Here is a 22,775-nt window from a genome sequence, read left to right on the forward strand (position 1 = left end):
ATTTGTCCATTCAGGTCATTTCACTACAACTTCTGATTAACATCAACAAGGTCTTTTTTCCACATATAAAGCAAATCCAAAACTTTCACAGCCACACTACATATAGTACACACACTGGGATGTTCAAGTGACTTTTACTGCAGAATCTCCAGCAAATGAAATGAGAGAAATGTGTCTTTTATTAACTACAAAAATCATACCTTGAATACATTTGTTGTGGCTGAAGATGTTTGGCTAAATAGTTTGTTTTCATTTTGTCCTTATCTTCTATAATCTCTATGTGCCTCCTGTTTTAGGATTTTGAGTAACTTATCAAAAGTAGGGGTAGTATTATTTTTAATTTGTTACCTTGGAACCAAAAAAAAAAAAAAACAAGTGACTTGGTCTGAAGACTGCAAATAAATTACGGAAAATGCTAAATGATTTCTAAATAACCAGAATAAAGTCAAGAAGTGATAAAAAAGCAGATTTGGTTGATTCCATTTGACACACAAAAAAATGCTTTAATAATAAAAAAAAGAGCTGCAGAGCGCCTTTAGTATATTCATGCAAAAAACATCAAAATAAGGGTCAGTATCTGCCAACAAAGCAAGCCCCAGAGCCAGTGCAACAGCAGCTGAATCACTACCAAGATCCTGGAACTTGTGAAAAACAACCTGCCGTTCATCATCACCAACTCTAAAACACAATTATCATCTACTAGATAACGGATTAATGATGATGTAAATTATGAGCCAGAGTTAAAGTAAAAAAAAAACAACAGGAGAGTAAGAGGGAAAGATGTTGAAGGGAGACTTCTCTGTTAAGGAAAGTGCAAATTAAGTATGTGTGTGCGTGTATGCATGCGTGCGTGCATGCGTGCGTACGTGTGTGTATGAGAAGTTCGACTGATTACCAGTCAAATTCAATGTTACAGACAGAGACAATATCTATCCATCACTGTGTACTGGTAGTTTTAATGCATAAATATGCAGATGGAAGTGTTGGCTGCTTACAGTTTTAGCTTTAGTACGTTTCAGGCCCGAGGTGATTGATCTGCATGTAAAACTTGCTGACCTGTGCTGTTAACACTCAGTACTTAACTCTTCACCCGTCGCTTTGCCATAGAAATCCGGTTATTCATGGACAATACAGACTCTAGTTGCCTTGGTAACTTGTGCATTTTTCCATCTCTTCACTGCAGTGACCTTCATTCCCATTGCAAGGTACCTCATTTAGACACTTCATTTGGAATTATTATTTACAAACAGGAATTTTCTTGTCAGCCAAGAATGTTGGGATAGCTATCTCAGACTGTGGTTTGGTGGTTTCTTTCTGCAGCCAAGCTGCTTTGCTTATTGGAGCACAGCCAGCACTCAGTGAATCATACAGTCACATTCTGATGGTGGCAGACACTAATTTAGTAGAAATACAGAAGCAGGGTACTTCTTTTAGAGTAGCTGTACTTTCTTCGATTCCTCACTGCCATCATGAAATAATGTGCCTTCTTTTGTAGGACAAAAGCAGTCCATGAACCCCAATGACCTTTCCCCTAAATTGAAAGTGAATTAGTCAGTGTGATGGGAACCATACCTTCACATACGTATAACAGTAGAATGTTTAGTTCATTTGGGCCAGCAGACACACCAGCGGTCTTTATCCATGTTCTGCCTGAAGTGCACAGTGACAGCGTGAGCAGAGAAAAAGGGGGAAATAAGAGACAGAAAAAATCTGCTGAAGCTCACCAAACTCAAACCAGAGGAGGCCTTTCTGCCTAATGAACTCCTTTTTTTTGTGTGTTTTTATGTTCAGTCTTTTTTTAATTTGGTGCTGATATTCTGACTTGCCGGGGTTATTTAGCACACAGACTATTGCACATTGCATATTGCTTGGCTCCTGCTGACATGTTAAGCTCTTGGCATCTGTACGGTTACTTTTTAGGGGTGGTAAATGTCAAGCTGCAATGTGGACAAAATGTCCCCCATCAACCCATATGTCACATGCCTCAGCACACACGACTTTGAATTCTAACTAGGTCATAAAACTATATGTTTTAAGATCCAAAAGAAAAAATGGAGGCTATAACTGTGATGGCCATGGTTAGGAAACATTATAGACAGTATTCCTACATGAATGTGTGTTTAGTTCACACTGTGTGTCTAACAATCTTGAAATCTGACCAGATGGCCAGTGACAGGACACATACAATAGTGAGGTAATGGTATTCTGAAGCAATCCTACTTTAACGTGTGCAATAGGGTCTGTCTGTCAGTACTAAAACGGGGTATTTTTGCACCAAGCTGACACATTACTTGGCTCCTCATTTGTGGAAACGCTGTTGGCAATGAAAACTGTGTTATATGGTTCTGTATTGCTGACAGGTTTCTTCTCCTCTGCCCTCCCTCTCTCCTCTTTATTTCTTCCTCCTTCAGGCTGAAGAGAAGCTGCCATGTGGCAAGAGGTGGGGGGAAGGATGGATATTCAGCCCAGCGCAAGAGCGTCCCCCCGGGGAAGCTGGCGTCGGACACAAGGCCTCATGGGCCGTTGACCTGCTGTCTGCGTGATTTATGGCGGCTGAGGGGCCTCTGGCCACTGCAGTCCTCACTCTCCTCTGTTTCCCTTCACACACAAACTGCAGGACTGCATCGCCGTGTGTGGGAGAAACCAGGGGGATTCTTTACGTATGCCGATCTGCACCAAGAGCATGCACATGCATGCATCCATGAGCTGTGGACCCAGTCTGCACTCTGACCCGTACAAGAATATCCACCACTGTAAACATTTCCTCACTGCAGCGATGCATCATGCAGTCTCATCGCATGTCTATTAGACGAATACTGCCCTCAGATATTCTCCAGTCGACGGTGTGTGTGTGGATTACCATCAGTCATAGTGCATCAACTGTCAAGCCCACGGCATAGAAGCTGCTCGGGGCAAAGCGAAATCAATGGAAGTGTGCAGAGGAAAGAGGTGATGTTCCTGTTTTCACAATGTCTGAGAGCCATCGGCAGCCAGCATCTGTCTGACCTTACTCGGTGATCCACCTCTACGCCGCAATGACATCCTACTTAATGCCCCAATGTTATTTCGTCATTACACAAGCAGAAGACTTGCTCAGTTTTTCATTAATTTCTAAGGTTTGAACACATTGTAGTGCTTATCCCCTTGAGACTTTTTTTTTCCAATTGTGAAAGCTGTGGGCAGAGAGTGAGAGCCAGCAGGTGCCCTCGCCATGGTGTTGCCACCCCCAGACAAACGCCACGTGTGCCTGACTACCATTGTCATCATGACCAGCATGGCCTTCATGGACGCCTACCTGGTGGAGCAGAACCAGGGTCCCAGGAAGATCGGTGTGTGTATCATAGTGCTGGTAGGGGATGTATGCTTCCTTATAGTGCTGCGATACGTGGCGGTGTGGGTCGGCGCAGAGGTGCGCACTGCTCGTCGGGGATATGCAATGATACTCTGGTTTCTCTACATCTTTGTGCTGGAGATCAAGCTGTACTTTGTCTTCCAGAATTGCAAGGCTGACAGGAAGAGTCTGGAGACAGTGGCCCGAAAAGCTTTGACGTTACTACTGTCTGTGTGTGTGCCTGGTTTATACTTGGTTCTCGTGGCGCTGGATAGTATGGAATATGTGAGAACTTTCAGAAAGAAAGAGGATATGCGCAGCCGGCTATTCTGGGTGGCTCTGGACCTACTGGACCTGCTGGATATCCAAGCCAACCTCTGGGAGCCTCAGCGGACAGGCCTGCCCATCTGGGCTGAGGGCCTGATGTTCTTCTACTGCTACATCCTGCTTCTCATCCTGCCCTGTGTGTCACTCAGTGAGATCAGCATGCAGGGGGAGCACATGTCACCCCAGAAGATGATGCTCTACCCAGTCCTGAGCCTGGTCACCATAAACGTGGTCACTATCCTCATACGAGGTGTAAACATGGTGCTGTTTCAGGATAGCCGCGTTTCTACCATCTTTGTTGGCAAGAACGTAGTGGCTATCGCTACCAAGGCGTCTACATTCCTGGAGTACCGCAAGCAGGTGAAAGAGTTCCCCCACCCACAGAACGCCATGGCGCTAGAGTTGCAGCAGAACTCTGTCAGCCACACGCAACCACTACCCAACGCCAGTTTGCCCCATGAACCTTCGCCGGCACAGGATGTCATCGACACATGACCGCCAGCACATAACTCGTCACTGTCCAAAATGGACTTCTTTTTATGGGCGCCCCTGGAGTGGAGGCTGATAAAGAATTCCGCAGCATGACAGGAGGAAATGATGCTCTTGTCAAGAACTACTTTGACACCCTAAAAGAGATTTCAGCATCGCCTGACTGTCAAAATAAACTGTACACCTTCACTTGGCTATGAGTTCAACGTGCAGAGTTTAAAGTCAAATCAAAGATTTTTATTGTGCCGTGTTTTTAATCATGTTTTAATAGTTCAAGCTGCATTAAGGACAATCTCCAAACTCCATAGTGACATTATTTAGAATGGACACTTGGTCAGTGAGTCTGATATTTTCTAAAGGTCACTTTTCAGTCAGCCCATCAGCGGCGGTCCCTTTGAATTCCAGCACCAAAGGGCCCAATATTCGTCACGGGAGTCAGAGTTGAGCATGACAGGCGTCAGTCATGGGGTTTTTTTTCTGTGTGAGTGACGCTGTTGGCAGATGAATGTGATTCTCTCTGTTTGTTTTCCTCTTAGAAAGGATATCTGAATGCTGCTGCCTCACAGTGCGCCGCTTTATGACCCAAGGTCTGATTAAAGCGCCACAGCACAGCACAACACCAACACTGCAGGCGTTCAATTGTGTGTTTCACTGTGTGTTGTGTGAGGTACTGCTGGTGTGTATGTGCATGCACACAAGTATAGAGAGAACGTATGCCTGTAGGTACTGTATGTGTGCACCACAGGAGGTTGGATTCTTTTTTTTTCCCAGATTGGTTTGGAACAGATACAGGGGTTAGTGGTGTGTGACGTGAATTGCAAATGTGACAATTACATGGTGATGTCAGGAACAACATGAGGGTTTGGGAGTCCTTTCTGTTTTTGTACTGTACATTCCTCTAAAACAAGTTGAAACACATCAGATTGCAGACGTCAGAGTCGAGAAAGAATCGTATTGACAAAAGAAAATGCATTAATAACATATGCCAACAGGAAAAATATCTATTTCTGATGTTATTCTGTTCATTACTATCATTATGTACATTAATTACCTGTCAGAACCCGATGATGTTTTATTAAAATTATAAATCCTAAAAGTGAGAGCATTGATGTTTTTTCATAATTCTGGTGAGTAGTTTTTTCAACTAAAGGATATTGATAACCTGTATTTCAGAAGAAAAGAAAAGTGCAGCTTCAGTCAATTTCTAATTTTCTTGCATGGAAAAATGTGACGCACGAGACGTTCAGGCCGCACAGTCTCCCCAGGGGTTGCCTGTATTTATTTTCCACCCCATAGGCAAATCTGTTTCTGAAAAAGCGAGCTAGCTAATCTTTAAAATGTGATAAAAATGTGTGAAACTTTCGATTGTTTCTCCCTTTGTTCTTATTATCACACTTCCACTTCCCTTTTGTTCTGCCAGGGCTAATCTGAGTCTGCAGCCACCCCATAGTACTCAGCATGTGATATTCATGTTTCTGCAGAGAAAGGTGTTTCGTGCCATAGTAAAAAAGGCCAGTGTTTTGCATAAGGAAATTCACTTTACTGTCACCAAGTTAACTACCCCTTCCTGCTGATCTCAGCACTCAGACAGCCCTCCATTAGCAATAGGTAATGACTGGGGGGACATTGCTCTTTCTACCCCAAACACCGAAAATGAGACTTTTTAAAAGATCAAGCTGGTTTAATCCATAGTGTAAAAGGCTGCTTTGCATTTATGTTAGGTATATACTGCAAGACGACGACGACCAGAACAGTCGTACTACAAGTACAATGTACATTTCACTTGATTTACAAAAGGTGTTTCAGACATTATCATCTAAACTCCTAATTAACTGCTGGTAAACTGCAAAGGGAAAACATGCCAGTAATTCTCTGATCTTATTGGCAAAGACAGAGAAAGTGGCGCTGCAGCTTGATTTCATGTACTTATACTTGTGCAACATTATGCCGCGTCGGCAAATCAAAGGAAGAGCTGAGTTGTGTTTGGTTGTTTACTGACTAGGAAGTAGTTTCAGTGTGTGCAGCTTTCAAAGCAGGACCCACCACTCATCGCCCGGCAAGAAACTCGCTCATGATTCTGAGCATTCTTCTTGTCCACCACATCCTTGCTGAAAGCTCAGTTAGGCGCTACTTTATTTCCTGTCTTGCAAAAATACATGCAGTGAGTAAAACCTATGGAGAGGTGAATGTTTTGTGTTAATATGCAGGATCATTTCCATATCCTGCATATTTCCAAATAAAATGTTTTGGCCATCATTTCCATTGGCTAGTCAAAGCGATGATAATATATTGATGTCTGATTGTCGTTGCGGTGGCACAGTGGTGCAGAGGTCAGCGCTTAAGCCTCATAGCATGAACGACCCTGGTTTGATTCTGACAAGAGGACCATTCTGTGTGGGTTTCTGTGCAAGACGAGAAGAAGATGATGGATGGATGATTATCTTTGCATGCATTCTTTTCCTTTCGGCTGCTCCCCCCAGGGGTCGCCATAGCAAATACTCTGTCTCCATCTAAGCCTCTCCTCTGCATCCTCTTCCTAGCACCAACTTACTTGTTGTCCGCTCTCACTCCATCCATAAATCTTCTCTTTGGTCTTCCTCCAGACCTCCTACCTGGCAGTTCCACCTTCAGCATCCCTCTACCCATATGTTCTTTACCCGATGGGATCCGCTATCTCCACATGGCCAAACCTCAGTCTCGATCAGGCCTCTTCGACTGTATCCCCAAACCATCTAACACGTGGTGTCCCTCTGATGGACTCACTCCTGATTCTATCCATCCTCCTCACTCCCAAAGAGAACCTTGACAACTTCATCTGTGCTACCTCCAGCTCTGCCTCCCCTCTTTTCCTCAGTCCCCCCAAACTATAGTCACTGTAGCCATAGCTGGTCTCACCACAGTCTTATACACCTAACATTTGATGCTGGCTGATACTCTTACATCACAAGCCGGTTAAGTTTTAAATATCCCTGTAGACCCCTAATTCCAGTCAGATCAATTTTACTGGTTAATTCTTCCAACAGCTGCAGACCCAAGTGAAGGCTAACTTCATTGACTGGAACACTTGTGAAGTCAGCACTGGTGAGGGCACAAACCCCATGTTCACATTAAAAACTGTCTTAAATGAAGTGTCCAAGCTATAGTTCTTTAGTTGGTATTCAAATCATATCAAAACTTCCGTGCATTTTTCCTAGTTGAATCGAAACCACTGTTGATATAATTAAAAGTCTTATTCAACATTTTCTGGGGAATAAACCAATTAAAATCAGCTTGATGACAGCTTTCTCCCTCACTTAAAAAACAAGAAGCAATTGCTGCAGTCCTTTCCTGATCTAACATCGTCGAATGTACCATACATGTGTTAGGAGAAGCAGTTGCGATGTTAAAGTTCAGTATTGTCTTGATTCATCCCACAGTCACTTAACAACAGCAAGCGCATTGATTGTTTTGTTTTTTTTTCTAGATGGAGGCTCAGCGGTTGGACGTCTTTTTAAACATCCGCTTTCCAATTTCCTAAAACTCTGTGATATAAATAAATAATCTAATCTCAAAAACAACTGAAGCAAAACTTTTAATTCATCATTGTAAATCCTATTTACACAGACGGTTTGTACGCTGCTGAGCAGAGCTCTGGTTTCCCAGCTCATGTTCTTTCCTGTAAAGACGCCATATTATGCCTCTTTTGTGCTTTCCAGTCCTTTATTGTGATATTTTATGACAGCAGTCCTTCTTGGCTTCAGACATTTTTCACGATCTGGTCGTCCATCCACTGCTTCGGCAAACACACCAGGTGGTGCTTTCAACTCATTTTCTCTTGGCAGATACGTATTTCCTCAGCGGAAGCGAAATCAGACACACTTGCAGGGTAAACTGAGCCTAACGCTTTACGGCTCCCTTACTCAAAAAGATATATCATAAATAAACAGAGCTGGAAGAACTTACTAGAAAAGCAACATGAAACCACATGCACACTGCTGAACAGTGATCACTGCAGTTTTGTTGTTCAACATGGGAGTAGATGCCTGGACTGCATAATGTATCACAGCCCTCGTTGCACTTCTATCATGTCTGGTTTGCAAGAAGACACAGTCCCCTGACTGATGTTACTCTGTTACTTGGCTAGAAGTTGGAACTTTTTGATATATAACATTTGGAGGCCATCCTCATGTCTTGAAAACACAGCATGGATAAACTGTGTTATCATTATAATCAATGCACTCATAATATACTTGATGTGTTCCCCAGAGTTGACTGGAGACTCTAAATTCATCACATGTATGAATGGGAGAGTGAATGGTTGTTGTCTCTATGCACCGTGTGTACAATTATCAGGAAAGTGATTATTTTGACCATATCATCATTTTAGCCATCATTTCCAACTCCAAGCTGTACAAACATGAATGCTTTTTGGATCTAATGCATATCCAATCATTTGTATTCGTGTAATGAGGGAGGGTGTGGCCTAAAGATCAACAACCTATATCAAGGTGCATATAATTATTAACCAGATTCTTCTCCTTGGGAAAAATGAGCCAAAAAAGAGATTTAACTGTATCTGAATACTCAAAAATTGTAAAGTCTATCAGGTGGATGCAGCACTCTTTTGCAGCACTCCAATATCCAAAATATTGGTGAGGGAAGAGCACAGAACTATCAAACGTTTTGTTGCAAACAGTCAAGAGGATCGCAAGAAACATGTCGAGGAGAAAAGATGCAAAGTAACCGCCAAAGATTTGAGACGAATCAAACATGAAGCTACCAGGAACCCATGATCCTCCAGTGCTGCCATATTCCACAACTGCAGCCTACCTGGAGTGTCAAGAAGTACGAGGTGTTCAATTCTCAGAGACATGGCCAAGGTAAGAAAGGCTGAAACCCGACCACCTTTGAACAAGACACATAAGTTGAAACACCAACAATGAGCCAAGAAATATCTGAGGATAGATTTTTCAAAGATTTCGTGGACTGATGAGATGATAGTGAGTCTTGACAGACCTGATGGATGGGCCCGTGGTTGGATCAGTAACGGACACAGAGCTCTACTTCGACTAAGACGCCAGCAAGGTGGAGATGGGGTACTGATATGGGCAGGTACTATTAAAGATGAGATAGTTGGACCTTTTTGGGTTCAAAACGGACCCAAAATGGACCCAAAATCAATTCTCAGATCTACTGCCAATTTTTAGAAGACACTTCCTTCAAGCAGTGGTACAGGGAAAAGTCTGCATCTTTTAAGAAGACTTTGATTTTTATGCAAGACAACGCTCCATCACATGCATCAAAGTATTTCACTGCATGGCTGGCCAGTAAAGGACTTATAAATGAAAAACTAATGACGTGGCCCCCTTCTTCACCTCACTTAAACTCTATTGAGAACTTTTGAGTTCTTCTTAAGCAGGAAATTTACGGTGAAGGTAAACAGTACACATCTCTGCACAGTGTCTGGAAGGCTGAGGTTGCGGCTGCACAAAAAGTTGATTCTGACCAGATCAAGAAACTGACTGACTCCATGAATGGAAGGCTTGTGACTGTTATTTAAAAGAAGGGTGGCTATATTGGTCACTGAGGTTTTTTTTGTTTTGAAATTTCAGAAATGTTTATCTGTAAATTTTGACTTTGTTATTCTCACTTTAACAGGTGAAGATAAACAAGTGAGATGGGAAAATCTTTGTTTTGCATTTAGTTGCATAATAATTCTACACTAATAGTTGGCTAATAATGGTGTACATATAAATGTTCTCATAAGAAAGCCAAAACTTCTCTTTTACTACTCGAATGTTCAGGTCTGAAGGTTTAACATTTTGGATTGACCAAGAGCACTGTAGCTGTACAATAACAAAATTAATCCTCAAAAAATACAACTTGCCTAATAATTGTGCACGCAGTGTATGTGGCCCTGCGATCAACCAGGCCTGTCTAGGGTTAATCCCAACTCTCGCCCAATGACAGCTGGGATAGGCTCCGGCACCTCTGCAACCCTGTGAGCAGGATAAGCGGTATAGATAATGGAGGGATGGATTTCCAAGAGTCTCCCCAGTGGTCTGTGTGTTTGAACTAAACCTTAAACTCTTGTATTGGGTTCCTGAGTTGTATCCAAGATTTTGTCACGGTGCTTCAGCTGTACTTTTGTTACAGCGAATCATTCGTACTCCAGCCTGGAGCCACTAGTATTTGGCTTTATCAGGCATCATTATTTGAGATTCAAAGCGTTTCTTGCCACGTGCACAGTGTAGAAATGTGTTTCCCAGTACAGTGAAATTTCTACTTTGCTGTCCTGTATCACTCACATGCTCAAATGAGGTGGACAGGACAGAGAGGAGGTTGGGGAGGATGGGGAGGATGTTGCCCTCAATTCAAAGTCCTGCATTGCCAATGTATTTTAAATGAAAACATGCAACCAAAATCGTCTTAATAGTGATCTCTTATCACTTTGAAAGCAGATTCAAGTTTCAGGGCAAACTGTAATTAGTTAAACAAGCAACAAGTTAAAAAAAAAAACCTCTACTGCAGCTCGGTTTATCATCTCTATGCAAGTTTCAATAGGGTCCTTTGAGTCATACAGGAAGTGCCAAAGCTCAGTGCTGGGTCATTGCTACCTTATAGGCACGGTTCTGAAAAGCAAAAGAAAGAATCTGCTAGTTTAAGACACATCCTTGATATTCAAATGGTTGCAACGAACTGAAGAACACACACCGCTTTTCCAAAATTGTACCTAAAAGAAACGAGTTGGTCACAAGTAGTAAAGCTTTCCTGCTGTTAGGAGCCATAACCTCTCAGCAATAAAAGCAAGAACACACCCGGGGGACTGTGCTGCGAAAGCCAATTCATCGCAAGGAAAACCTAAAAATAAAAATGTACAACCGCACTTCTCATCAGAGTGTCTCTCGATCGCCTCGACTCAAGACGGCATATCTCAACCGTTACTTCGGTGGGTAAAATGTCATCGTTGTCATACGTGCACAAATGCTGAAAAAGCCAGCCTATGACCGCCACTTAGATCAGTATGGGATTCCAAAGTTGATTTCAAATGAATGCAAATGTTACATAACGTAATTTCTTGTCAGTCATTCTTCACCCACACAGACACACAACCCTCTGCAGGGAAATAATCCCTCAAAGTCTTCTTGTCTCTTAACACACTTTATCATTACATTTTGGAGAATTCTTGCTTTGCTCCAACGGCAGTTAATCCAGGCTTTACATATTGCATTAAAAACAAGTAGATTAGAGGGGAAAAAAAAACTAATTACACACCCTCTGAGCTGCAAAATGATTTTTGAAATGGGCAATAACTAATGTTGAAATTACGTAGGTATCATCTTTTAACTAGAACAGATCCAGGTGAAGCATTTTAAATCTTTCTTATGTAGCTGAACCAGGAGCGTGTGCGTGTGTGTGTGCGTGTGTGTGTGTGCGATTTTATTCCAAGAGAGATGGAATTTAAGGAGCAAGTCCAAACTTCAAAGAATGTTCCCCTGCGGGATTAACAGCTCCTCCTCATGCTATTTAATCCCTTTGTTTCTGCAACTGAGGCTGAACCTGAGATGAAATCTGCGCAGCATATGGATCATATCTTATTGTTAGGCTCAGAGCATAATGTGCCTGTTGTTTTAATAAATCTCAACGGGCCGAGCTATTTGAGGGGGAGGGTTAAAGACAAACTTCTGAAAAGAATAAATTATCTTTGGCTGCGGATCACCTTTTTAGACCCTGCAAGAGAGAAAGGGATTCATACATAAATCCCAGAGCCGGTGCATCAGTAATGTAATTGTGCTCTTGATATGTAATAAATTGGTGAAAGCTTTCTCTCAGCTCTCTCTGATTTACGCCACCTTCATGACTTCCTGGAGAATTCAGACAAATTCAATCACAACCAGGGAGCTAAAGGTACTGTTTGGTGTCCCTTAACCGTCTTTGTATTTGCCGACCATAATGGTCCATTTGGTTTCCTCACCAGCCACCCCTCCCAGCCCCCCCAGTCTCTGTTTTCATGCTGCGATCGTTTTGCTGGCTAGACAATTATTCAACTGTCCAACCTGCCGCGAAACTGTAATTTATATGGAAATCACTTTCTGATTCACTTTCATCATAAAAACCACGACGCGGTTATTGTCCCCTGGAGGCTCGGTCAACAACAAGTTACCTGCAGTCAAAAGCAAAGGTGCGAAGCTTCGGCGACTCTAAATGCATTTACAGCTTCTTATTTCAGCGGGGTGTTTGTCAAATATCAATGCACAAAATTCTCCGCCTGATAGTTATTGAGGTTGCAATCTTGAGCGCCGTGTCTGTCCTCAAAAGCATTGTGTCACTGTGTAGCTTTGTGTGTCTCTTAAGTTTGGCAGATGATATTAGGTTTGGCGTTTTCCAAAGTGGAAACTGATCCTTCAAAATAGCGTTTTCAATATTTATTCATAACAGAGGACTCAATTGATGGATGAATTATTACTCAGCTCTGGAGTCTAGAGTGGATGCGAAATATTGCAAAAAGTGATGAGAAAATAGCTATGAGAATCGGAGAAGATGGGTCCAAAAGAAATATACACGAATAAGAAAAGTCAATGGGATGACCTGGAAAGCCAACACTACTCAAAGAAAAACAAAAATGTCTTTTCAGTCACTCATTATCTACACTGCCCTTGAGTTCATAGAGCCAATCCCTGCTGTCATTGTTCAAGAGGCGCAAGTCAATTGCGTGGTCACATACATTGACATGCAGCCACTCACCCTCTCATTTACATGTTTCCATTGAACCTATTGCATCATTTTGGGATGCTGTTGAAGTAACTGGAGAAACCAAAGAACGGAGGGAACGTGCATAATCCACACGGAATGACCCCCTGTTGGAATCAAACCAGGAACCTTCTTGGTGTGAGGCAGCGCTAAACACTGCACCACGATGCTGTCTGAAAAATGCTAATCATGAAATAAAAAAAATGTTATAAAAAAGCTGAATGTTAAATTGAAGGGATCAAATTTTCACTTACACTGATCAAAGTGAGTTCCTGACTACCTGAACAGGTAACATAGTACATAGTGATGGATTAGCATTATAATTCCCGCATTGCTCCAGCCAGGAATCGATTCCGGCGCTGAAGGTTAAACCCTAAGGAGTGAGAAGTGGCTGAAGTAGCATGAAATAGTGATAATGATCATTTTGGGACTTTTCAACAAGACAAATAGATAAAAAGAGAAAATAAAGAGAAGCGGGGGGAGATACCGCGTGTTGGAGCTGTAGCTTACAGTGGCTTTACCTTAGCATTTATTTCTGGTTATGGCCGGCAGGCTGAACCAACAAAAGATGCACATGGAATCACATGAGCTGCAGGAGATACTGAGTGTGGCAAAGGTTATTTGCGCTGCACGCCGTTGCTCGGCCATGAAGTGCAGGACTGACAGTGAACGGTGCAATATGTGCGGTTGTTATTGCAGATACAGTTGGCACGAATCCAATCATTCATGGTCGCTCCTCAGTCTTCCGTGCAGAACTGAAACCTCTTAGTTATATTATCCTTGAAAGATAAAATATGATGTCAGCCCTCAGCATCTGGAAGACGCTTTCATCCGAAAAGGGGAGAGAAATGGCACTCGAGCCTCAGAGCTGCAGTAGACCTTGACGCAACACTAAGATCTTGCTGTGTTGGGAATCAGCGAGCGCTCGCAGGTCAGGCAGGGAAGTGCAGAGTGTGTGTGTATGTGTGTTTCAGGGGTGTGAGGTGAGAGAGGGTGTGAGGAGGAGCTCTTAGAGGCCAGGACTCCTTGAGAGATTCTTCATGTCAAGAGGGCGTCCTTGCTCTGATAGCTTGTCGGGTGAAGCTTGGATGGTTCCAGGCTGAGACTTCCGTCGGTGCCATGAGACGGATGACACTCACACCGGCTGAGACAGGTCATGACGGGTCCACGTTGACGCAGGCAGAACCAATAATCTTGCAGCGGGAAGGAGCGCTCACTCCACTCTGACTCAGCTCGCCATTGGCCGATGCTGGAAGTCAATGAGCTGCGGGGCGATCGAGCTACAAAGGATGACAAGTGCCCTTTTAGGTTGATTGGAAATACACACCATTCCACCCGGGACCGTCTATGACAGATCCACAGAGAGAGGAGAGGCACAAGGCCACTCGATGATTCAACCCAAAGTCAATTAACACGGGTCTAATGGCGAATGTACAATTAGATAAATGAACCAATCAAAACGCAGCCCTTGAAAGAGAGAGCTCATACAGAGTCATATCCTGAAAGAAACGCATTAAATGAAATAGTACAGCAGTATCTTTGCACAAAATGCTATAATTATGATGTGTAATCAAAGGCGCAGTTTGCGCTGGGTCAATAGGGTTCAATGAATCCCCCAATGAAAAGGTTATATGAAAATTGCCAGGAAATAAATGTCAATAAATAGGAAATTATTCAAAATGAGAGGGGAGGAACTGTAATTATGAAAGCTGAGTCTTGAAAGTTTATCTTTCTAAGATTTTTAAATAAAAATGAGCTAAAGCTGTTCCTCCAAGGAAGAGCACTTCATTACTTGTGTTTTATTTTCACATTCCCAAAAGCGCAAAGCTTAAAAAGCAAAAACTGAAGGGAAATAAATTATTTATTTTGCTTGTTTGTTTGTTTAGTTTTCAATTAAGAGTTTCTGTGTGAGGAACAAAAACAAACAAAAAAAACATCGTTTTTTATTGGCAACTAGACATCTTTGCTGCTGTAGAACAATTTTATTACAGTCACAACCCAAAATAGAAGCCATTTTCCAAAATTACCATAACTCACCCACTGGGCAGGACACACTGAATTTCCATCATGGAAAATTACACCAAAGTTTCAAGTGAAACTCAAGCAAAGGATGTTGGACATGTTTCCCCCCTCCCACTCTGTATCAACTGGACTGTAATTGATAAAGTCCAATTGATAGAATCCAGACCTACCTCATTTTAACCGCTAATAATTTGGGGTTATAATGAGGTGGGACTGGACCTGACCTGAGTGTTTTTTTATGAAGAAGATTGTCAGAAAAGTGTGTAACAAGCTCTCTAACCCCAATGAAAGGTCCTTCATGCTCCACTCATCCCGAGGAGATGTTGTGAAAACGGTCTTAGCAGAATTATTGGTCTCCATTGCACTACTTGCTTCACCCTGGCGGACTTTTTTATTTTCATACATAAGGAGGTATTGTGTTGCTTGATAAACAGCGTGGTCTGTGCAGAATGTATTAATCACCAGGCTCATGGTGCATGGATGGTGGGTGGTGTGTAGCTGCCATAAACAGATAAGCACAAATGAAAGCTGAGTGTGCCTGATGGGAGAAAGAGTCCTGCTGTTGTTTTTTAAAGAAATTGACTGTCCTCAGAGTTTATGGCTAGATTTTTGTGTTGTTAATAAAGGTGTGTCTTTACAGTTAGTGTTAAAGGACCTCAAGCACCGGAAACTCTGAGTCAGAGCTCTGATAGTGCTGACATCCTCTCACTTTATATTCTTATAAAGTCTTTTTTCAAACTGAATGCATAGGAAAGGTCACTAGACGCTAGGGTCGTGACAGCAATGTGCAACTTAAGGTTTGATAGCTTGGGGATCTCAATCTAGCAGGCAGAAGATTTTTATTTTTGGAGCAGCTGAAGGGGTGAGCCAAGGATCCAGGAGCAGAGGGGGAGCCAACTCCAACAAGATTGAATATGACATTTCTCGTTCACGTCATCATCTTGCCTGCGTCTCAACAAAGCCCTGATCCAGCTTTTAGTCAGACCCTCCCTGCTAGTTTGTTGCACGGGCGTCCTGTTTTTGAAATGTGCGTGACAGTTGTTAAACCAAAGGCAGTCCAATGAAAGGGTACTGCATGCTGATACAGTGCAGAGGTCATAGAATATGTTCATCTTTATTTATCTGTTTCAGAGCGCTGCAGAACACCCCTATGGCTCCACCCGTGTTTAAAAAAACACTCCTTTGCTCAGTTTAGTCAGCAAAAGTACTTCTTCGTAGAACAGCATCATAATTTAGCCTTGAAGTAATTCAAATCTGTGTGGATTTGTCACCACGAATCAGCCACAATCCCAAAAAAAAACTGTTTCTTACTTTTCTCACCTTATCATCTTCCACTCACAACAAGTCATCAAAATAAAAGTCACAGAAACACACAAAAATCAAATGACAGTGTTTCACCACCGCTCCTGGTTCTACAATGTCAGGTGTGTGTTTACAAACCTGCATGTGTGTGTGTGTGTGTCCTCACCATCACAGGATGCAGTTGACCCAGAGATAAGAAGACCAAATTAAAAACCATTGCTTGTTCAAAAAAAAATAAATCAATTAAAAAAAATTAGACAGCATATTTATCATCCCCTCCTTTAGCTCCCACCTTACTATGGTGGCGGGGTTTGCACGTCTCAGTGATCCTGGGAGCTACGTTGTCAGGGGCTTTATGTGCCAAGGCAAACAAGTCCCAGGTAAGGGACCAGACAAAGGGCAGCTCAGAAGACCCTCCCCCTATGAAGAACAACATCATAGAACCCAGTTTTCCCTTGTCAACTTCCACCTCCGGCAGAACTACAACTTCATTACCAAGGGAAGTGGGGAACAGATTTGGCCATGTTCCATGCTTTGTCAAGGTGCGTTGTCAAGGTGGCAGACCGGAGCTGCGGCTGTAAGGCGGGTCAGTGCCTTACGGCCGAACCGGCTTGTGGACCCCAGCGGTGAGGGATGCTGTCAAACTGAAGGAGTCCTATCAGACCTTTCTGGCCTGTGGGGCACCGGAGGCAGCTGACAGGTAAGCAAAGCGGCATGCAGATTCGGTTGTTGCCAAGGCAAAAACTTGCAGAGTCTCTTGAGCGGACACACCTATTTCTGGAGCTGAAGTTGCTGAAGCAGTCAAAATGCTCTTCAGTAGCAGTGCCCCAGGGGTGGATGAGGTCCGCCCAGGGTTCTGCAAGGCTCTGGATGCTCTAGGGCTGTCCTGGCTGACACGCCTCTGCTGCATTGCCTGAATGTTGGAGACAGACCCACTGGACTGGCAGACTGGGGTAGTGATCCTCCTTTTCATAATGGGGGATCGGAGGGTGTGCTGCAACTACAGGACGATCACACTCCTCAGCCTGCCTGGTAAGAGCTACTCAGCGGTGCTGGAGGGGAGGGTTTGCCAGGTGGTTGAACCTCGGATCCAGGAGGAACAGTGTGGTTTTCGTCCAGGTCATGGAACAGTGGACCAGCTCTATACCCTAAGCAGGGTGTTCGAGGGGGCATGGGAGTTTGCCCATCCAGTCTACATGTGTTTTGTGGATCTGGTGAAGGCATTCAACTGTGTCGCATGGGCAATCCTACAGGGGGTCCTCCAGGAATATAGGGTACCGAAACCCCCTCAAACAGGCTGTTCGGTCCACATTGCTGGTTATATGTCGAGTCCTGTTTCCGGTGAGAGTTCGACTTGCCTTGGTTGCCCTTTGTCACCAATTCTATTCATAACTGTTATGGACAGAATTTCTAGGCACAGCCAAGGCATTGAGGGGATCCGATTTGGTTGCCACAGGATCAAGTTACTGCTTTTTACAGATAATGTGGTTCTGTTGGCTTCCCCAGGCCATGATCGCCAGCTCTCTCTGGAGCGGTTTGTAGCCGAGTGCGAAGCAGATCAGCGCCTCCAAATCAAAGACCATGGTGCTCAACCGGAAACAGGTGGGGTGCCCACAACGGATTCGGGGAAGAGGTCCTGCCCCAAACAGAGGAGTTCAAGTAACTTGGGGTCTTGTTCACAAGTGAGGGAAGGATGGAGCGAGAGATCGGCAGGCTGATTGGTGCAGCATCTGCAGTGATGGAGCGGCTTGTGATGAAGAGGGAGCTGTGCCAGAAGGTGAAGCTCTCAATTTACTAGTCGATCTACATTCCCACCATCACCTGTGGTGCGAGCTGTGGGTAGTGACCGAAAGAACAAGATTGCGAATACAAGCGCCTGAAATTAGTTTTCTCCACAGGTTGCCTGGTCTCTCCCTTGGAGATCGGGTGAGAAGTTCGGTCAACTGGGAGGAGCTCGGAGTAGAACTGCTCCTCCGCAGAGGGAGGAGTCCTATGGGGTGGCTTGGACACCTGGTCAGGATGCCTCTTGGACGCCTCCCGGCGGAGGCATCTGGGCATGTCAATCTGGAAGGAGACCACGGGGAAGACCCAGGACCGCTGAAGAAACTATGTCTCCAGGTTGGCCTGGAACACCTTGCGGTCCCCCCAGAGAAACTGGACCATGTGGTGGGGGAGAGGGAGGTCTGGGCCTCACTGGAAGGTGTATTAATGGATGGCTAATCATTACATCACACTGAAAGACCAACAGGGCTTGATCTTCACCGACGTTCAGACAACCTGACTACTTTGTTTGATTTGAAAAGACGTCATCTGTGCTAAAACAGCCAAAAAAACAGACAGTATGGCAGAATTATGAAAATGTAATACAACCTTTGTCCACGGAGTGTAAATCTCCCCTTCAGTCTTCATCTCAGCCTCCTGCCTTGCAGTTTCTCCCTCATCGTTCTCCTACCAATATATTCGCTATCCCTCCTCGGTACATGACCTAACTGTCTCAGTCTGTCCTGATGACTTTATCATCAAAACATCCAACAAGTGCTGTCCTTCTGATGGCTCATTCCTGATCCTATCCATCCTCCTCAGATACCTTCATCTCTGCAACCTCTGGCTCTACTTTCTTTCACGTTACTAAAATATGCACCATGGCTGGTCTCACCACCATCATCAACACCTTTCCATCTGGCTGAGTCTCTTTGTACTTTTCTTGCACACGTTCACATCTTTTCTCCACTTTCCGTTATGCAGAAACCAATCTACAAAGCTTGAAAAAAAAAAAAAAAAAATCATCACTTTTGAAAAAAAAACATACAAGTCTTGAAACAGTTACTGGTGAAAAACATCCAGGGGGAATTTTCCTGATGCGACAAAGCTTCATATTTGTTCAACTAACACTTTTAAAGAACTGTACACAGTCAGCAATCACACGGAAATGTAATTTTGGCTCCAGGTATGTTAAACTGGAGCAGTAGAGGCCTCGTCTTCCCACTGCAAGAAAAATACAGCAACCCTGTCCCTCCCCTCCATCACTGCAGCAATTTACTCAGCCAGTAGAACGGTATATGAAACATCAGCGAGATAGAACCAAGGGAAGGCAATGTCCCTGAACAGTAACTGTAGGGGTGGTGAGCGAAGAGAACAACTTTTTAAAGCCGGATTAGGGTCGGCATCAATGTGTTGGCCTTTTCTTCAACTATGGCACAACAATGGAGGAGGGGGGCTAAGCCGGCTGGTGCCCGGGACATGGCGGCTGCCCAAACGGGCTCGTTAGGGGGCAGAGAGGGAACCCATCGGTGCACAAGTTCATGGCTGACAGGGAAGCTTGTTAGCTGCAACATGGTAGCCAAGAGGGTGGCTCATTAGGGAGAGGCAGCGGCAGATGGCTGCCTGTCTGGCTGATTCAAACATATGGACACCCATCATTACCAAATGATATAGTGTGTTTTATTTGTACAGGAAATTTTTACAGGAAATTAAAATATCATTTTCAGCCATGAAAAGGGAGAGAAAGGGTGAAGAGTTTTCTTGCTGTTCTGACTTTGTGGCTCACTTTATTTCTAGATAATTCTATTATGGCATTATGAGCATCACTATTAATGCCATACTAGCAGCTGCCCTCTCTGTGGATCTGTGGTTAATCACAGGTGTATAAATGTTGGTGGTTTCATCAAAAACTGTGGGTCCAGTGGGGGCATCTGATGTTGGGAGGTTTGGGGCTGAATGAGTGATATTGCTTATCTTGAATGGTAAACCAAGTTGTTGTTTTTTTTAATGATGAAAAAAACAAACAAACTCATAATTATTCTGCCCTGTGTTCCAGTCGCACTGGGACAATGGGGCCCTGGCGAGGGGCTGCCAAGAATCTGACCTTGAACTGTCACTGCTGTATTAATATAATTTATCCCATTAATCACTAGGCGTTGACATTATCTATGATATACTATGTATACTATACACATCACATTACACGATACATTAGGATACATCATATCATATTCTATCATATATTATGATAAAATCGTATATAATGATGACTAATAACAATAACTAATAACATTAATAGCCCTCTCTTCCTCCCAATGGTAATATCACGCTTTTCGCTCACATACACAAAAAGGGCCCATCCAAACATTCACACAAATCAGCCTTATTGATGTTGTTTCCATCACAGTGTTGCCGTTTCGCTATTTTAATCTCACAGTTCCACCGATGTGGAAAAAAAAATGAAAAATGAAATAAATAAATCTGTCACGTTGAGACTTGGTCCATCGGTGATTTTAAAACTTTTGTCTTACGGTGCAAGAGTTTCATTCACTTGAGCAAAATAGTACCATTGTCCCTTCGCTGAGAGGTGAGGGGAATGCGAGTCAGACTCTGGGGAAAACAATACTGAGGCAACATTGTCCCCTACTGGAAGAAATGATCACTGATGGATTCAAACCATAATCAGCAATGAGTGTTTTCCCATCATCTCAATAGACTCTTCAGGTGTCACAATTAGGCACCTTCTAATAAATAAATCGTCGTAATAATCTCCTTCAGTATTAACAAATATCTCCTTCGGATTAACAAGTTTCAAGCAGAAACTGACATTTATCATATATTTTAGGGGAACTACAAGTCATGACTGGATCAGAAATGGGACTTGCTCATTTCAAATTCTTTAGAATGGATGATAAAGTTTATTATCATTTTCCCAGCTTATGTCACGTGTCCAAAAACTAATAGTGATATTACATGTTGTCACTGTGACTGGTAGGGGATCCACGGTTGGTCATTTAAAGGGCTTCAATCAAAAATACTTGGAATGGCGGTGGCGAAAAGCAGGATGACTGTCAGAAAGCCAACATGTGACTTTTTTTTGTTTTTAGGGGGCAATGTGGTGCAGGAGGTAGAGCAATTGTTTTTGTAGTTGGAACACTGCTCTGATGGTTCATCCATCATAGGGTAATTGCAGAGAATGAATTTCCCCATGGGGATTAATAAAAGACAAATTATTTCTTGAAAGAGATGAATGGTAAAATTGATTTCTTCTACATTTGTACATGGAAACTGCTCAGAGAGGGATGAGTCATCCTAAACTGGGTGGAATTTCCAAATTGAACTCATGTGAATATCACCTTGGATAAAAGCAGCTGCAAAATTAAAAGTCAACATTTCAGGTTAAATGCTGAAGGGTATAAAAAAACAAAATTAATACATTTTTCCTCTTTGAGAACAGTCATTTGGTTAACCAAATCAAGCTTCATTACATAATGAAAAGTATTTGTTTGTGTGTGTTGGGGGGGGGGGGGGGGGGGAGTAGATTGAATGAGGCTTCGTTAACATGTGCGCTGTCATGTTAACCATTTGAAATTGGCACAGAACGCTAAGGCTGTGGGTAGCTTACCTGAGTTGGTATTTGAGTCGAGGATCATCTGGGTCATTGGCTTCTGCAGGGGCCTGATGCATGAAAGATTGCACAGCTTTCATACTGAAGGATGGCATACAACCAAAACTGGGAGGCTACAGGTCTGTTGCAAACGTATGACTGTGCATACACTGGTTCCTGCACACCTTTCCTTGATACATCCCTAACAACTGGAATTAATTGCAGCTCCTGATGCCATTCGGACTGCCTTGTCTCCTTATAATTTCAACTATGCATAGGAGTATACATCTGTGGCATGCTTTCACCCTTTGTCCAAATAAAGGTAAACACACCAGAAACCTCAGTTTCACAAGTGCACTTGTAATGTCTTCTTGCAAAGCAAAAGCTAAAACTGCAGCATAATTATGCACCACTTGATCAATCATTTACTGGGCATGTCAATTTTTAACATCCTCAGGTGACTTGTTCTTAATGTGATCCCCTGACAGAGAACAAGAGTGCATGTCATGTGCGCAACAGATGGATGTGCTTTAGCATCCCCTCCCTTAAAAAAAAAAAAAAAAAAATTCACACTGCATCCAGGTTGAAGATATGATTTGGCATATTTGGCGAATTTGTCACATTTATGGGAGATCATTTTTGTGCATTTTGTGTGTGTAGAACATGGCATGCACAGTTTGTATGAGGCCCTGGGAGGTCAACAGGCTACACTAGGTGACTCCCAGCAGAGCCTCAACTCAGGAGATTGAAGTGACTACCACCAAATAGTCCCAACTATATACTCATATGTCTCCATTCAAATAGACTTAAGAGAGCTGCCTGATTCTTACCTTTCTTTCCCAATGATGCACACATAAACAATGAACCCCATTCAACCTACATCAGAACCCATCTCCACCCATGGCACTTGAGTAGAAGAGTGTATGCAGGAGATTCTAATAGACTGTTGGAATTGAGAACCAGCTTCAAGGATAAACAAAAAAAAAAAGGTACAACACTTGACAGAGCAGGATGAATTAGGACTTTCAGGTACTTTGTAAGTATGACTGAGAAAAGTACTGTTTGAGAGGGAAAAAAAAAAAAATCCAAAGGACTGAAGAGTGATGCAGAAAAGGCAAACTAAATAGACCCACCCGCAGATACATGTACAAATGGCTTCATTTAATTTATGCATTACACAAACAATTCAAGAACTTATGAGACAAA

At 43.1% G+C, this 22,775-nt stretch overlaps 1 protein-coding gene across 1 annotated transcript in view; it reads left to right on the forward strand.

Annotated features, from left to right (window-relative positions):
- tmem121ab (transmembrane protein 121Ab) overlaps positions 1 to 5,205 on the forward strand; it is a 41,164-nt gene extending 35,959 nt beyond the window's left edge. The window contains exon 2 of the mRNA XM_086167294.1: positions 2,412 to 5,205. Within this exon, the coding sequence (XP_086023420.1) occupies positions 3,212 to 4,153 (942 nt within the window). The 5' untranslated portion in view covers positions 2,412 to 3,211 and the 3' untranslated portion in view covers positions 4,154 to 5,205. The remainder of the gene's footprint in view (positions 1 to 2,411) is intronic.
- Positions 5,206 to 22,775: the final 17,570 nt, after the last annotated feature.

The sequence above is a fragment of the Fistularia commersonii genome, chromosome 20 (assembly GCF_037954325.1).
Source record: "Fistularia commersonii isolate RoL2024-O1a breed Wild chromosome 20, RoL_Fcom_v1.0, whole genome shotgun sequence".
NCBI classification, from domain to species: domain Eukaryota; kingdom Metazoa; phylum Chordata; class Actinopteri; order Syngnathiformes; family Fistulariidae; genus Fistularia; species Fistularia commersonii.